At 38.5% G+C, this 18,216-nt stretch overlaps 1 protein-coding gene across 2 annotated transcripts; it reads left to right on the top strand.

The window, feature by feature from the left end:
* The first annotated feature begins 2,632 nt into the window (after nt 1–2,632).
* Nucleotides 2,633–5,322, top strand: LOC122645241 (probable purine permease 11). Of its 2 annotated transcripts, none has more exons than XM_043838571.1 (2): nt 2,633–2,702; nt 4,073–5,322. In XM_043838571.1, exons 1-2 carry the CDS (start codon nt 2,696–2,698, stop codon nt 5,188–5,190), a joined length of 1,125 nt encoding a protein of 374 aa, XP_043694506.1. In that variant the 5' UTR covers nt 2,633–2,695; the 3' UTR covers nt 5,191–5,322. The 2 variants fall into 2 exon arrangements, with proteins under 2 accessions (XP_043694506.1, XP_043694512.1); XM_043838577.1 differs by lacking the exon at nt 2,633–2,702 and adding an exon at nt 2,827–3,090.
* Nucleotides 5,323–18,216: the final 12,894 nt, after the last annotated feature.

Here is an 18,216-nt window from a genome sequence, read left to right as displayed (position 1 = left end):
AATGCATGGTGTCAAAAATTTCGTGGAATAGAGGCATGTGCAAGAATAGCCAAATCAGTTTCCACAATATGCCTATGCCGACGTTCGACTGACTCATTTTGTTCATGGGTGTGGGGGCATGAGACACGGTGTTCAATACCAGATTGTCCAAGAAATCGAGAAACTGTACGAAACTTGCCGCCCCAATCACTATGGAAACGTTTTATTTTGCAATAAAAAAGATTTTCAACGTGGACTTTGAATTTCTGAAAAATACCAACTACCTCAGATTTATAAGTAAGAGGATATAGCCATATGTATTTGCTATAATCATCAACAAATATAACATAAAATCGATGACCATTGGTGGAGATAATTGGAGAAGGTCCCCAAACATCTCAAAAAATTAAATCTCGAGGTCTTGTTGATTTAGAAGTTGAGTTACTAAAAGGAAGCTTGTGACTTTTGCCTTGTTGACAAGCACTACAGATCATATTATCTTTGTGAGATGTAACAGGTAATTGGAAAGAAGAGATGATGTTGCGAACTATGCGAAGAGCAGGGTGACCCAACCGATTGTGTCATTGTTGAAGAGAAGTACGTTCACCTAAATATGCCTGTGCAGAGCAATTATTTGTAGTACTATTTGATTTATTTAAGACAAGTTGATAAAGACCGTCTTTAAATATACTACATCCTATGCAATCAACTATTCAAATTAGTCACCCCATTCCTCCACTTGGCTCAAAATAGAAATTCTTTATACAAAAATTGGCAAAATGAGGGCTTTACTCAGGATTTGGCTCCTGTCCTGGAGTGGCGGGAGCTGGAGCGTCCAGCACCACCTAGAATATGGACACATGGCATGTTATTAATCCAACGATTGATAGAAAATAGGCAATTTATAATCTCGTTCTGCAATAACCTGACCCAAAAATCCTGAAACCTAGATCAAAACCTCCGTCTTTCTCTCGGCCCTTCCCCCTTTCTTTCTGTTAATCTCCATCAACCCTAGGCGAAGAACTCCATCTTACCTGGTTCAACGGCGACCGGCGACCGGCGACCGGCGACAGCGAGGCTAACTAGGTTAGCTCTTCTACTTAGCTCTTCTGCTTCTCTCTCTCTCTCTCTCTCTCTCTCTCTCTCTCTCTCTCATTTTCGTTCTAAAATCTAACAAATGCATTTCGTTTTTGGTACAGGGAAGTGGGAGAAGATTTTGACTAATTGGAAGTCATACAAGGAGTCTGATGAGACCCACCCTTGAATTTGATACAGGGAAAGTGGAAGAAGATTTGACTAATAGGAAGTCATACAAGGAGCTTCACTATCTGGATGAGACCCGCCCTTGAATTTACATAGTTCCCAATCTATGGCTGCAATCTGTGCATCATATCATGATGCTTTGGGGAGCATTTCCATTGTTGTTCTTATTATCCTATTCAAAGACCCTTCTTTCTATAACCTTTATCTCAGTGGATTATTTCCAACTACTAATTCATCTCAATTGCACCAGTCATGCAATGCCCCAAATTACGAATACTCTACTTCCTCCCTAGATTGACCTACTGGAGAAAATTTTTGCTTCAACAAATTAAGGTTTCACAGTATCTGATAGAAATTCTCTTATTCTTCTTTGATCTTTTATTCATCTCTCTGTAAATTTGACTCTGGATAGTGAGAATCACCTATACATATGTTGATCTGTAACATTGGGCATTTATTTTGATGATTGGTGTCAAAAACTTCTGAAGCTTTCGATCAATTGTTTCAATTAGTCATTACTCTGATATTGCTTTGCAGCTTCCAGTGGATCTTCATTCTATCATTTCCCAAACTTTTTAACCAAAATTTTCTTCCACCTCCCTTGTACCAAAAATGAAATGCATTTGTTAGGGTTTCAAAACGAATATGAGAGAGAAAAGAGCTTCCCTGGTTAGCCTCGTCGTCACCGATCGCCGTTCGTCGTTGAACAAGGTTAGATGGACTCCTTCGCCTAGGATTGATGGAGATTATCAGAAAGAGAGGAGGAAGGGCCTAGTGAAAGACGAAAGGAGGTTTTAATCTACGATGGGTTTCATGATTTTCGGATCGGGTTATTGCAAAACTAGATTTTGAGAGATGGAAAGTGAATTATAAATTGTCCATTTTCTCTCAACCGTTGAGATTAATAACATGCCATGTGTCTATATCCTAAAGTGGAGTTGGACGCTCAGTTCCCGCCACTCCAGGTCAGGAGCCAAGTCCCTTTACTCATATGTGAGGAGAGAGAAAAAAATGTAAAAGAAAATAGTGATTGTTTTTTTTTGGTGTAAAAATATCTTCCAAGTCTTTTTTTTTTTTTGGGTGAAAAAAATATCTTCCAAGTCAAAGGATGTTGGAGAAGGATCTCCGTGCGTCTAACGTAGTTAGTATCGTTGACACAAATTTTGTCACAATTAACCTTTTTATTCCTAAAATTAAATATAATATTTTCCACGTGGCTCTAATCAGTGCTCTCTGTGTGTGGAGTTTCCCGCTAATCTCTGTTCCCATTTCCCTAAGGAAAAGAGTTTGACTGAATCAGAAACATAAGAAGAACAATTATTGTAGAGATCGATCCTGCTCAGTATCGTTCTCACTTTTAGCCTCAGATAAAGCCAGCCCTAGCGAAAGTCAACGAAGGATTGTATTACTTCTTCTTTGCCGACTTCCAAGCTTTCAGTCTCTGCAACTCACCATGTCCGGTATTTCTCTTTCTTTCTCATCTTTTTTAGTTCAAAATTTTTCCCTTTTACCATTTTTCATTTCTCAATTATTGATTATTATTTTCTGCTAGTGAACATTTTGTAGGAATTAGTACCCACCTTTCTTGGTGAATTCCTGTTGAGTTTTAATTGACAAACAACGTTAATGGAATTTATAGTCAAAAATGAAAACCCATTTGAATTTGGATCTCCTTTAGCGGTCAAATCGAGGTGGATGATGAAACCAAAAGTTGGCTTTGATGTACTTTTCATTATAAGCTCTGGGTGCTAAAGAAGTAGGCCCTGGAGGAGGAATTGAGAGGTGGGGGCAAGAAGGAAAAGAAGAAGATTAACGTTTTCTTTCCACTCTGCTAAGGGTAAAAAATGGGTCATCATCTCTCACAATATTTCTTTGGTTTTCCTGAACAGCAACCAAAACTACTCCATTTGCAACAATTGAGAAGTATAGGGCAACTGGGCTTTCATCATTTTCCTTGAATCGTGGACATTAGTTCACTCTCACTTCCCCCAGCCTCACTTGTGGTTCCTATGTAGTTTCTGAAAAACCAGTTATTCACTCCCATAGTCTTCAAGCTTCCAATAATCCACTACCAAACCAGTTCCCCTGCTTATAATTGAGGATTTTAAACCTTCTGAATTTTATTTGTGCCTCACAAATAATGGACTTTTATCCTCAAGCACTTTCACCATACTTCAGCTACCCTTCCTAATCCCCCCCACCCCCCAACCTTCAAAAAATTTTCTAAACTCCCAGAGCTTTCAAGTTCCAATATTAATAGCTATATAGGTTTCATCCACTTCTACCCTATATTAATTCTATCCTTAATAACATTGCCAATCGTGTAGGCATACAGAAAGCCCTTCTTACATCTTTTCTTTCGCACATATTCCATACGGAATTGGATTACTATATTGAATTGTCTATATAATTATTTTATAGTTATGAAAATGCTAATGTTGTTATTTGAGTGGAAGATCATTAGGAAGGTTGCCACCTGCTGGTTTCCTGGATATCATATTCTTTTCGCCCCTGTTCAGGCCATTCTAGACCTGATTGTATTGGGCCTCATCCTCTTCCATGTAAATTACTAAGGTTGATGGTAATTGAGTACACAAGAATGTTAAACTTTTGGACAAAATTTAATCTCAATTATTTTCTTTAACACCCCTCTGGAAATCCTTGACTATTCAATTCATTATCCTTTTTTTTTCGATATTTGCAGCTCCTCTTTCTCTTCTGTGCATTTTCCTATAATTTCCTTCCTGAAAATGTAAAGTTTTGGTGATCTTGTTAAACCCCATTGAATTACCAACACACTAATTTTTTTTTTGTTTTTTTTTCTTTCCAGTACAAGAGATTCAAGAACCGCATTTGCCCAAAGATGGAGGTACTATTGGTAAATCACCTGTCACACACTGGCATTGGTGGCTTATTGTGGCAGTAAACATTTTCATTCTTGTTGTTGGTCAAAATGCTGGTGTTCTTCTTGGTAGGTTCTACTATGATCAAGGTGGAAATAGTACATGGATGGCAACGCTTGTCCAAACTGCAGCCTTTCCTATACTCTTTATCCCACTCTTCATCCTCTCCTATAAGGAATCTTCAACAACAACCAAAACTAGCATGTCCACTCAGCCTGCTGTTACCACTCTCACATTAATCTATGTCTCACTTGGTGTGCTCCTAGCTGGTGACAACATGATGTACTCCAATGGTCTTTTGTACCTGTCTGCCTCAACTTATTCCCTCATATGTGCATCCCAGTTGGCATTTAATGCAGTCTTTGCATTCTTCATCAATTCTCAAAAGTTCACTGCTTTAATACTCAATTCTGTTATCATCCTTACCTTATCTTCTGCCCTCATTGGGGCTAACTCTGATTCTTCAGAACCTGCTGGAGTATCTAGGGGGAAGTACATTTTGGGCTTCTTTTGTACCCTCGGTGCATCAGCCGTTTACTCCCTACTGCTTTCACTCATGCAGCTTACCTTCCAAAAGGTTCTGAAAAGAGAGACATTTTCTGTGGTATTGGAAATGCAGATCTACACATCATTTGTTGCCACATGTGCTTGCATAGTAGGCCTCTTTGCCAGTGGTGAATGGAGGAGTTTGAAAGGAGAGATGGATGGGTTTGGAAAGGGGAGATTATCTTATGTGATGACATTAGTTTGGACAGCTGTGGCTTGGCAGGTGACTTCTGTCGGTGTTGTGGGGTTGATTTTTGTGGTATCTTCACTTTTCTCCAATGTAATTAGTACCGTGGCTTTGGCTCTCGGTCCTGTTGCTGCTGTTATATTTTTCCATGACAAGATGGATGGGGTGAAGGTGGTAGCGATGTTAATGGCGTTTTGGGGCTTTGCTTCTTATTTGTATCAGCAATACCTTGACGATTCTAAGCTGAAGGCAGCACAAAATAGCGTTAATGAAGTTCCAAATGAGTCTACTTTAGAGAGGCAGATTGTTTGAATGAATTTCTATCAAACAGCAGTGGAAAATATTGTTGGAAAATATTTGATGGTTAGTTTATTCTTCCTATTTTTAATCCCAAATTGTTGTATTACATGTATAGGTCCATTGATCCATCCTTGTTCTCCTCTATCTCTTTTGTCAGTCTTATTTGGCATTAATTGCTATTAGACTTGGGGATTTAAGCTTCATAAAAGTGTATTTCTTTTAGTATATGAAATATGACTTGTAATTCAATCCAGTAATCTGTATTTTTTTCGAATAATAGTGTCTATACTCTGGTGTGGGTTGGTCTTAAAATAAAGTAATGCACTATCTTGAATCTGCAGCTATTAAGCCTCTCTTGCATTTTCTGTTATTATGTTGCAATGAATTAATGTGCTTAGTAGCTGCAACTGATTCTGAGGACTAACATATTTTAACTGCATATCTTTTCTGGACTGTAGCTGCAAGTTTGGTCTCAGTTAAGATGGCCTTCCTACCCCCACCTATTTTAAGTCAAGGCAAAACAGGTTCATGTCTATGATTGGGATGCTAGATGGGGAATTTCTGAAGCTCAATCTGCCCTATGTGGCCAAGCTTTATTGATTACAATTAGTCATAAACTCTTGTGATCAAGAGGTTTTACTCATCTATAATATTGTATTATTGCCAAACAGGAGTTCTAATCGTTTGGATTACCAGTTATAAACAGTTTGTTCATGCTTTCACTCTGCATTCTACTACTGTCTCATTCCCCTGTTAACGCATCTGTTGTCTTCTTCTAATTCATTGGGGAAGCTGAAAGTCAGAAACTCCACCTTACCAGTAAGTTTTTAGCCTTTTCTTTTCATGCTAAAGAGTATAAGATGGGTCTTTAACCAATATAATTTGCTGGTTCTCCATGAATCTCCGAGTTGACTTCTCGTGTGACAAAAATCCATTTGTTACTACATCCCCATAAACTCACTTAACTGTTTTGAACCAAGAAAATAAATGAGTTTGCTAATAAGATTCGGTGATCCTGCCCCTTGCCCTTCACTGTTGATAGAATATAAAAGCTGTGATACTTGGTGTGCTTGAATAACAATTGATGATAAGAGGCTTCTAGTTTATGCTAAATCTTCCTCATCAGATAAAATATGAAACGTCTTTTCCATCTAAGTTTCTAAATTGATTTTATTCCCTTTGAAAACCAAACTTAACTGAAGCTAAGATTCCTCATCAGATAAAATATGAGATTGCTTTTTCCGTCGTCTGATGCTTACCTTACAGTACTGTAGAATTCCGCAGTTTCAAGTGTAGGAAATCTTATCCAAAATATATTTTTGATTAAGGGTTAATCATCAATCATCAATCATCAAGGCAAGAAATATCATGGTGATCAAAAAAGGAACTGTGATACCTGTTTTTACCTCTACTCTACTCTCTCTGCAACACAACTTGGAACAGATTGATGGCTTTCTAGCGAATGTTGATTCCACATCTCTCAGGTGTGTTGCAGAGTGATTACCCTACAGATCCTTTTGTTCACTTTAATGGTGTTTTATGTGTTAGGATAGAAATTGATGCATGTGTGTTAGTATATGTATTTATCCTTATAGGCATACTGGTTCTAAGATGTAAATTTCAGGACAACTGTATTGAGACTTGTAAAGAAACATGCATCAAAATGCATGTGTTACAGAAGTTTATGGTGTAGTGTTGTACATGGTTTTCCTTTTCTTGAACACTAACTAGTCTTTGTGCTTCTTCTGTGCTATTACCAACAACTATAATCACCCAACCATCGAAGATGCTGCTCGCCCCACCATTTGCTATTCCAGGACCTTGATATGATTGTTCACAGTAGCATTTTACATTCTCTATACCTTTCTGCTAACTGCGACTGTGCTGCGAAGAACTTACTATGCAGGCATTCTATTTTATCTTCCTCTTCTCCTATGATGTACTCATGTCTCTGGCCTGTTATTCCTCTCCATTTCTATTACTCCCCTACTCTTTTCCAATTCAAGGACTCTTCACTGATCTTTCCCATTCTTCCTCAACTCTGTAAGTTCAGTTATTTTTTGCTTAATTCTGTTGACAGTCATGGGATCATCTCTTGGATCACCCAATCCCATAGGAAAAGATCAAACTTGAATTTTCTTGATCATCTCCATGGTTGCCCATGGGAAACAAATAAACTTTATACTTGTGGTTTGGTATAAAATATTATACATACCATCTATTTTCTTGTCCCATAAAAACTTATGAGAAAGAAACGAGGACAAAAATCATCTCTTTCCATCCCATGGAAAAAGGAAACCATCACACACCCGAATGGGCAGCGGAAAGAGATCCGGGTTTTCTTTCGCATCCCATGGGATAACAAAAATATAATTAACCATTAAACGAATATTCAGATTTGCTAACCTGTTGAGTCTCAAGTGTTGTTCCTCCAATGCATAAGGGTTCTTCCTCCAACGAGCACACCAGGTAAACAATCTTGAACCTCCTTTGATGCAACCAAGGTTCTCCAAGTCAATCCAAGAATCTCGTCTTCAGATCTTCAAGCAATATACTGGGTTTCCAAAACCCTAACTCTCAAAAGCTAGAGAGCAAGAAGAAGGAGAGAGAGAGAGAGAGAGAGAGAGAGAGAGCAAAATTCGTCCAAAGGGGGGGAGGGGGGGGGGGGAGCCAAAATTCACCCAAGGTTGTGATGGGTGTCCCCCTCCCATTGGTGTGTTTATATAAGCAGAGTTTCCAAAATCCTACTTGTAAAATCCCAGTGAGAGTCTGACACACTCTCCTCTTTGACTTGGGCCTATTTAAACTTGATGGACTTCTAATTGGTGAAGAAGCAGAATCTTAAAGGGAATAGTAAATTAATTAATTATTTTATATTTAATAGATAAATATAATTAGCACCACATCCTTTAAAGTAAATAAACAACGAATTAATTAGCAAATTCCAATTTTTATCCTTACATAATAATAAATTATTATGTACCAACCCACCACTAATCAACATCATCGTTATGGAACTAGGAAATGTACACTTGTATTGCCGAACCCTATTCCATAGTATATGTCCATATCAAAGCGTTTGTGTACGTGATCGGAACCCACAAAACGTGATTAAACATTTTTAATCAAAATTATATATAATTTATCATTTTATGTGAAAATAAGTTTTGCAAAAACTATTTCTAAAACGACACTGGATCTAGATTTTAATCCGACCATCCACAAATAATCTCTATCTTGATTTTCCCCAATCGGGTAGTGGTGACCATGTTGAGCAACTCTCTTATTCACGAAATGTTCGCACATTCCCAAAACACCAGCTTTGACTCTCTTGAATCTTAGTCATTGATGATCCAACGAATGCGTTCACATCTTGCAGTGATGAAGTCCTCTCAGGTACTGGGTCTCGGTGACACATATCTATCCCAATCCTAAATTTGACAATAACATATGAGGGAATGACAAATTAGATTCTTCGCCAATGCACATCATAAATTGCACTCGCATTCATACCCTGACATCATTATGTGTAGGCATATCCAATGCGACGACAGTATGATAAGGGTGTTCAACCCAAACCCTAATCGTAACTACCATTTTAAGTTAACTTTACGGACACATAATGCTCAAAAAGTTTATATCGCATGTGATAATATTAAACCAAAATGTTTAAAAAGTTCAATACAAGGTAAACCGGACCGAACTGGAACAAACTGGGTTTAATGGCCACATAAATCCAACAAATTCATCATTCCTCACCTTCCGTGCTAAATTCACCTTCATGGGCATGTGTCACCTTAAGGGGAGAAACAAAGGATTTCTGGAGGTTGGAATATTTCCTACAGAATGTATTACTCTGGACTTTGGACTGCTGTGTCTTGGAAAGTTTTGTGTTGGTACCGGTTTTAATTTTCAAGGTTCACTAGTTTCCTTTTTTTTGGGGCATGTAGTTTTGTCTGATAAAATTGATGATCTAAAGCTGGAGCTTTTGGTTTTACACACTTCATTCAACTCCTCAATACAGAGGAAATGAATTTCTTCCTCTTTAGAGATTAGAGATTTGGGTCTGAATCACAATCTGACATTCATGTTGTTCTTGAATTGCTGAGTTCTGAACAAAGCATGGGCTGAGCCCATCAAACCTTTGAGAACTGAGGCTGTTCTGAGCCTAAATCCAAAGTGGTCCAACACTAGCCCAAGTTGGTAAAGGCCGGGCCTAACTCATGTCATTAAAAATACCCTGTCCTATTACCTCTGTTTTGGGTCGGTAAAAGTTTGGCCCAATTATCATGTGGTCTTAGTCAAGGCCCAACTAATTTCACCTAATCCAATGTAAATCACAGCTTGTCAGCTTCCATTTTCTTGCTAAGTTATTATTTTTTTTCTTAATCATTTGGACTTGTCTTGGGCCCAAGTCCTCATATTGGAATGGCAGTGATTGGGTACTACACACTAATAGCAACCTCGATCCACCCTTTGGGCATTTGTGGAAAGGACTGAGTTTTTTCACCCATGATGAAGAGAGATCTCTTCACTCATGGGTTCTAATAATTGGATGAGACTTCTAGAACAGTAAAAAGTATAGTTTTATGACATTCTAAATAGTGAGATTTGTTAAGAAAACAACGCCCAGAATGACGATTTGCAGAAGAAAAACAAAAATCAAGAGAACACACACAACGCACAACACAGAGATTTACGTGGTTTACCTCCAAGATGGAAGCTACGTCCACGGTCGAGCAGTAGAAAAAGTTTCACTATTTTCTCTGAAAATGTTACAAACCCTCATGACCCTATCTCAAAGAGATAAGAACAATATATAAGAAAACCCTAACCCCAGAAAGTACACAAATAACCCTAGTCAAAAAATTACCAAAAAAACCTGAGCCGGACCAAAACATAACACATGGCTTAAAAGTACTCATTTCGAAGATCTCGACGAGCCAAACACAACTCCACGCCTCGAGCCCCACTATTTTTCAGCATTCGAGGTCATTTCAGGATCGAAATGGCCCACCGAAGGTCTCAACCGCACTTTGGACCAAATCAGACTTCACCAACAACAAGATTCACTTAACTTATGATGATAGAAAACTTTCCACCTATTTGGAAATGCTAGCAATTTCATAATGTTGCCAAGATGGGACCCATCTTTCCTAGTGCATGTTTTCTAAATACAAACATGACATAAACAAGATAGGACTTATACCTAACAGGACTGAGACGGAAGTGACCACCCACCCAGATGATGAAATCTAAGAAAAGCAAACTTGTTCAACTAGAGATCAAGAACTGTTTGGAAAGAGGTCACTGATTGCCCAGAGTGACAAGCAGGATAAGATCGGAATCAATCCCAATTTTTGTTGATTACCCCATAAAAGGATAGTCAGTCAGTCAGTAAATGAAGTTCCCTTATATATATCTGGATGTTTAAGAAGTCCAAGTCAATTGATCCAAAATAAATTAGATGATGATATGAACAACAAGTCTACAAATTTTAAATGTAAATGAAAAAATGTTACATGAGAGGTATCATCATGTGAACGAATTTTTCTGTTTTTAAGATTATGAAACTTTTTGAACCATTTTTTTTCAAAATTTTTAAATCTATATGGGGCAAACATGCATTTTAAGGTTTTAAGCAGAAACTTACCATGACTATATAAGTTTTGGGGACAGCTTTCATACATGGCTGTGTAGGCCGTGAATGTGAGAGGGTGAGAGTTTCGAGGCATTAATAGGAGTGGAGAGTTTATGATTTTTCCAACTCCATGTGAAAGAAGACAAGACCGTGCCGTGTATGAAATCTTTGACCAAAAGCTTTTATGGAAAATAGAACAAAAAAGTTCTGGTACCAAGTGAGACACATGGAGCAGAAAATGTATTATATATATAATTATGGAGATGGAGACAGGCCACAAAATTGATGGAGCTGTTCCAGAGACAAAATAATATATCATGAGTTCAAACAAGTTGGTTCAATTTAATCACGTTAAGTAAACACTGTCGGTATCCCTTTAATTAATTGTAAAAGAGTCCTAAAAGTCATTTAGTGGTACATTTTCTTGACTTTGAGACGTGTGATTCACAACCACCGGACTACAACGGCACGTCATTGTTTACTCACTCGTTGTTATATCTCTTGTTCACATGTGAAGTTTTTGTTTAATCGAAAATTTTCAAGTGGTCAAATACAAGTTTAATAATTGTTGGAGTAATATTGGATATATGTGAAAAAAAAATATATCAATGCATTCTAATACATAGAGTTTTAGGGTACGTTTGGTATGCATTTTTTTTAATGCATTACAAGTCGATACTGCATTTTAAGAAATCATATCAAATGCAACGTTTTGTAGGTTCTAGACAACTCACTACATGAAGATCTCAACTCTAAATTGCGGTTAAAGAGAACACTATATGGTTATATTTTGAAAGCGTTTGGAATCGTATATTATGCTTTTTGCAATTAAGGATGTGTTTGGTTTGATTTATGAGAATGCATTATCAACCTAGAATGCATACTAAGCACAACATTAAAGCAATTTTTTTTTGGGTGAGGGATCTAGACTGGATGAGTAACAAGAGGTCTCAAACTCAAAACCTCCTAGGGGGTATGCTCTACTACACTAATCTCAAATCAGTTATAATAACATCTGTCCTCCTTAGAGTGTTTTTAATTGAATTAAGCTCCAAAAATTGACATGTAACTAATCCAAACCACACCCTAAATTATATTCGATTTAAAAAATTTCCATACCATCACCCCCCAAAAAAAAAAAAACCACTAAGAGATGATGCTTTTCCGAATGGGTCGCTTTAGAGGATCTTTCCATAAGACTTATTTGCCGTTCTTAGTTTTGGGCATTAGAAACTCTTTAATAATAGCATATTAGATGTGGGACCCTATGGGGGGAGCGTGAACGTTGTGCCAGATAGAGGGGGCTAAATGACCATTCCATCCCCCTCATAAAAGACGGAAATGGTTGCCTTGTTGATGCTTTTGCATGTGTTCTCATTGGCCTCTGTATGTACTGACTCTGCCACAGAGAACTCTTTCCCCATTAAATATATAAGGAACTCAATCTTAATTTCACCTTTTCAGTGTCTGTGTGGTGCCTACACTCAGACATAGGAAGGATGAAACAACACCCAGATTGAAATGAAACATTGTACCCTTGGTGGTTGCCTCTGTGCATTCTCTTATTGACCTCCGCACTAATATTCAACTTTTACTACTTTATTACTACGACACCCATGTTGCTTTGCCAAAAGTACAACAAATAAATTAATAAAATCCCTCATTTGACATTTTATATCAAAAACGATTTTAACTTTATAACGAGGGACTTGCCGACTTGGGGTAGTTCATTCTTTGCCAGCCATTGGGGTGAAAAATTATTTGTTTCTAAGACCAGTGGGGTGAGTTTTTTTTATTTCTAAGACCATTAATGGGGTGAAGTTGTTTTGTTATTGGTCTTAATATCCCCTTAAAATGGTCTTTTCAACCAAAGATTTTTTTTTTTTTTTCTGTTTTTTAACTTTCTAGATGCGATCAGAAAAGCACTTCTTTAATTAGATTTATTTTAATCATCTTTAACTTTATAAGCACTATTTCATCTTCTCCCAAAACTTTTATCATTTAAGCATGTCCCCTTCCATGTAAAGGAGAAAGTTTCTCTTCACTGTGGACAGTGCTTTCTTATCAAAGCGCATAATGGATTCCTTGATGCACGATTCTACCATGTTATTGGCTGTATTCTATTTAATTCTAATTATCTAATGCGAAAATGAAGCATATATGAGAGTGTAGCCCCTGCACCAATCACATGATGGGGCTAAATGATTGCCCCATTCTTTATGAAAAGCAAAAACCTTGTCATTGTTGATGCTTCTACGTGCGCTCCTACTGACCCCTTACACTGTGCAAGAGTTCAAGACAGAGTATGTGTTCCCTAATCTAACACTGGTAGTCAGACAAAGACCCAAAAGAAAATCTGAGTACTTAAATAGAAGAATTAGATCCCAAATACAGGTTGGTTAAAGGTAAATTAGTATTCAAAGGTTTAATTATTTAAAAAAATTCAAAAAATTACTAATTTATGATAAATATTTAACTTGTCTAGATAGACCATTGTCAAATTTCATACTCAAATTTAATTATATATCCCTTCTTATATTGGCATCCATTCCGATGCATATTCATGCATGCTAAGGATACTCTGGCCATGGTTTGAGGAATTGAAATCATGATCGAAATCTAGTGGATTTGATTCCAGATTCTGACCGATTTCTAGTTTAAATTAAAAATCAAATCATTTCTAGGGTTTAAGCTTATTCCAACCAATGTAGAATGATTCCAGCCGATTCTAGCTGAACCAGAATAGAAAAATGATGGCCGATTCCATTGACATTTAGAGTTATTTGAATCTTGATTCCTACGAGTATTATAATAATGCATTCTATCTTAATTAGAGTTATTTGAATCTTGATTCCTACGATTATTATAATAATGCATTCTATCTTAATTCTAAATTTTCAAAACTCGATTTCACCACTTGATAAATCCTATTTAATCATGCACACCCACGGGTAGAAGCAGCTTCAGATCCCAAATTATGGCGGCAATTGAATTGCATTTCTTAGATTTTCTTTGGAACTTTTTGAAAATCTTTGATTCTTCTTGGAATTTGGGAGATTAATGCCCTTTCCAGTATGGAAGGAGATAATTATGTGGGATAGCCAGACCCACCACAACCAGCCGGTGATAGCTCACATGTTAGCATTGAAATTTGGTCCCCATAAAGAAAATAATCCTCTCCAATACTAATGGGTCAATGAATTTGAATCGTTGGATGCGACAATTGTGAGGTATGGACATTTTCACTTAGTACTGCCAACTGCCACATTTTAACAATTAGAAAAAATTAAAATCCGTCCTCATATAGGATTCATCAATCCCTATCCATTGAGATTTAAAAATAGTAAAATTACTGTCCAAAAATATTAGATGTTGAGAGGTTCAATACAAATAGATGTTGAACCTATAACTATGCCGCTTTGAGCATTGAAACTTGAAACTTGAAACTTGAAACTTGAAACTTGGTCCTCATTTGGGTCGATTTCAATTTTTGTTCATTGAAATTTTACACGTGTTAAACTTATAGTCTAACTACTGTTGACTCATAAACAATAATTTCATACACAGTCATTTTCATAAGGTAAAAAGTTTTTTAAGCCGATCATGACCATGGAGTCTCTCTTCTCACATGGAATGACCTTTCTATCCTTTATGTATGAAAGGGTTTCATTGTTTCTTTTTATTGATGTGTATATAAAAACCCTCCCCTTTTAGTAAGGGAAAAGGATTCTCTAAAAACTGACCATGGAAGCGGGTCCTCTGGGTTTGAGAATAGAATATCTCTCCTTCTCCTCTCTAGAAAATTTTTCCGTTTCATTTCTCTCTTGAAGTAATCTCGAACTACCATCCCTTACCTGGTTCTTCTCTGTTTTAATAATTACCTGTTATTTCATCTGGAATTCTAGGAACAAAGTAGCTGCTGGAAAAACTAAGGCAGATCCTCTTGAAACCATGAATTTGATAAACCGCTGGATCACGGATCTTAATCTCTATTCACCTTTGCTCGATATCAATGATAGTGCACTCGTGCTTACCTCACACACTTCACTTTCTGTTACTGATCTGTAATTACCTAATCTTGTGATGCCCACTTTATTCTGTGCGGGATGCTTCTACCCAGGCCTAGATTCCTCAACTTGGGCTTTTGGCGTTATGATCCAGGGACGTCTGTTCTCGACTCATGCGGGTTTTTTGAAGGCTTATAATCCTTTGGAACCGGAGGCGTGAGCTTTACTTTTTGGCCTTCGTCATGTTGCTCAGTTGGGCATTAAGGTCCATGAAGTCCGGGTTTTAACAAAGGAAATCCTTCACCATATTCCACAGCCATCCGCACGTCCTTGGCCGTGGGATATGGTGCCTTTGTTGATGGATCTTAATGCTTTTATGGACAGTTTGTATGTTTTGGAAAACCAGGATAGTTGTTTACTTGGATGGCTTAACCGCTTTGCTCGAAAAGCGGTGGAGTACCACCACCATTTCTTGTATAATCAAGATGATATACATGCTCTGTTTATTCCTTAGCTTTAATAGAGTTTTTTCTTTCATTAAAAAAAAAAAAAAGGGGACCATGGAAGGTACATTAACACCTTCTCTCTAAGGCAATGACCTCTTTATCTTCTATGAACAATTAATGTCATCGTCTTTTTGAAAAGGGAGAGGGATTTATATGATGCAAATGTAGTTTAGCAGAGTTTGAATTTGATCCCCACGTGGGAATGGGTGGGCACCATAGTTGTCAAGGCAAAGCCTAGGCATCCAGGTGCCTTTCTCTCACTTTGTTTTCTAGTGTCGCCTGGATTTCCTGCCTTGTCACCTTGATTTTTACCCCTTCGTTCACCTTGATTCACCTAGGCGTCTTGACAATTTGGGATTGGGCACCTCTCTATGGGGTGTGGGTAGTTAGTGTTATGAAATGTATCTCACTTTATTAAATGAATATGTTCACATATATATACACAAGGGGTAATGGAATAACTAAATACAGTTATTACACGTGGCTAATCCTTATCACCCTCCCTCAAGCGTAACGGTGGTGAACAAACAGTAAGCTTGCCTTTGAGCCAAGTAAATCGTATCCGAGAAAGACTCTTAGTCAGTACATCAGCAAGTTGATCCGTAGTAGACACATACCGTACAACCAACTGTTTGGTTGCAACCATATCACGAACAAAATGGAAGTCAATTTCTATATGCTTCATCCGGGCATGAAACACCGGATTGGCAGTCAAATAGGTGGCACCGATATTGTCACAGTGAATGATTGGTTGTTGAGGAAGGAAGACCCCTAATTCCTATAGCAAGGAGCGTATCCAGACAAGCTCCGTGGCAGCGGCAGCAATGGCCCTATGTTCAGCTTCAGTTGAAGAATGGGACACTGTCTTCTGCTTTTTAGAAGACCAGAAAACCAAATTGGGACCAAGATAAACAGCATAGCCAGTGGTGGATTTGCGATCATCCGGGCAACCAGCCCAGTCCGCATCTGCAAAACCTTAAGCAAAATGGAGGAACAGCCCTGAAGTAATAACCCCTCAGTTAACGTATGCTTAAGGTACCGTAACACCCGCTTTACTGCAGTCCAATGGAGATCAGTAGGGCAGTGCATGAATTGAGCCAATTTATTTATAACAAAATCGAGATCTGGTCGAGTCATCAGAAGATATTGAAATGCCCCAACAACCCTTCGATACTCAGAGCCATCGGGTAGAGGATTCCCAGAATGCATGGTTAAAGGTGACCATGTGACCATATGCGTGGAGATAGGCTTGGCCTCAAGCATGGCCGTACTACGAAGCAAGTTAGTAATATATTTGCGCTGTGAAAGAAATAGGCCTGTGGGTGATCGAGAGACTTCAACACCCAAGAAGTAGTTGAGACTTCCAAGATCCTTAAGGGCAAAAGTGACTGACAGAGTGCCAATTAGAGCTTGTATAGTGGATGAATCACTGCTTGTAAGAATCAGATCATCCACATATACTAAACAATACAAGACGGTGGTGCCATGACGATAGACAAACAGAGATGTGTCTGTTTTGGAAGCAACAAACCCATAGGCACTAAGCCAATCTCGAAGCCGTGTATACCAGGCCCTAGGCGCCTGTTTGAGTCCATAGAGGGACCGACGAAGATGACATACGTAATCCGGGTGGGCTGGATCAACAAAGCCCGGAGGTTGGACCATATACACATCCTCCATAAGAAAACCGTCAAGGAATGCATTGTTGATGTCCAATTGACACACCGGCCACTGATAGGAGACCGCCAAAGAGAGAACCAAACAAACCGTGATCGGTTTTACAACCAGACTAAAAGTCATGGTGTAGTCAAGCCCGGGACGTTGATGAAAGCCTTTTGCAACTAGGCGTGCCTTGTAACGTTCAATGGAGCCATCAGAATGACGCTTAAGGCGAAAAACCCACTTACATCGTACTACATTTTGCTATTGTGTGGGGGGAACTAATGTCCAAGTTCCATTATGTAAAAGTGCATCAAACTCTTCATTCATAGCCGTACGCCACTCAGGCGAACGAGCAGCCTGTGTGTAACAAGTAGGCTCCTCGGTGGCCAAAGTAGTGGCAGTGAGAGTAAACCGATTAGTTGGTTTTAAATTCCCAGTACGAGACCTTGTGGTCATGGGATGAGATCGAGTTGCTAAAGAACCAAGCATTGGGCTTGTGGGATGTGACTCAGTAACACATTGCGGGCCTAAGGTAGATATAAGCGGCAGTGGGTTTGTGGCAAGTTGCTCATTAAGTTGTTGTGGATCAGAACCTGATACAGAGCCATCCAGTGGGCCTGAGTTAGATATAATGGGTCGGCCCAACTCAACAGCTGATGTAGCAGATTGACCATGGGCCAAATCATTGAGCTGTGGTCCATCCAAGTGTGGACTTGCAGAAATTACACAACCGGTGGGCCTTGAGTTAGCAGAAGTTGATCCAGTAGATGGAGCTAGACCTGAACATGGCAATAACACTAGAGGAATCACATCACACCATGGATTTACAACCAAGGAAAAGGAAGGTGACCATGAAGAGGAATCATGCGATGGAAAGACATCCTCCACAAACTGATCATGTCTGCTGAGATATAGCCGATTCGTGGCAGTATTCAAACATTTGTAACCTTTATGCTGAAGGCTATAACCCAAAAAGATGCAGGGCACTGATCTGGGTTCAAGTTTGTGAGAGCTATATGGTCTTAACCATGGGTAGTAGACGCAGCCAAAAGCTTTCAAAAATAGGTAATCTGGCTGAGTGCCCAATAGCCGGTGAAAGGGACTGTCAAGCTGAAGAAGAGGAGTTGGAAGCCTATTTATTAGATAAACAGTTATAAGAAAGGCATATGACCAGAATTTTGTAGGAAGATTGGCATGAAACAACAGTGCAAGGCCAGCTTCA

Source organism: Telopea speciosissima, chromosome 1 (genome assembly GCF_018873765.1).
Source record: "Telopea speciosissima isolate NSW1024214 ecotype Mountain lineage chromosome 1, Tspe_v1, whole genome shotgun sequence".
Lineage (NCBI taxonomy): Eukaryota > Viridiplantae > Streptophyta > Magnoliopsida > Proteales > Proteaceae > Telopea > Telopea speciosissima.
Note: the sequence above shows the minus strand (reverse complement) of the source record. Positions and strands in the feature narration are given on the sequence as shown.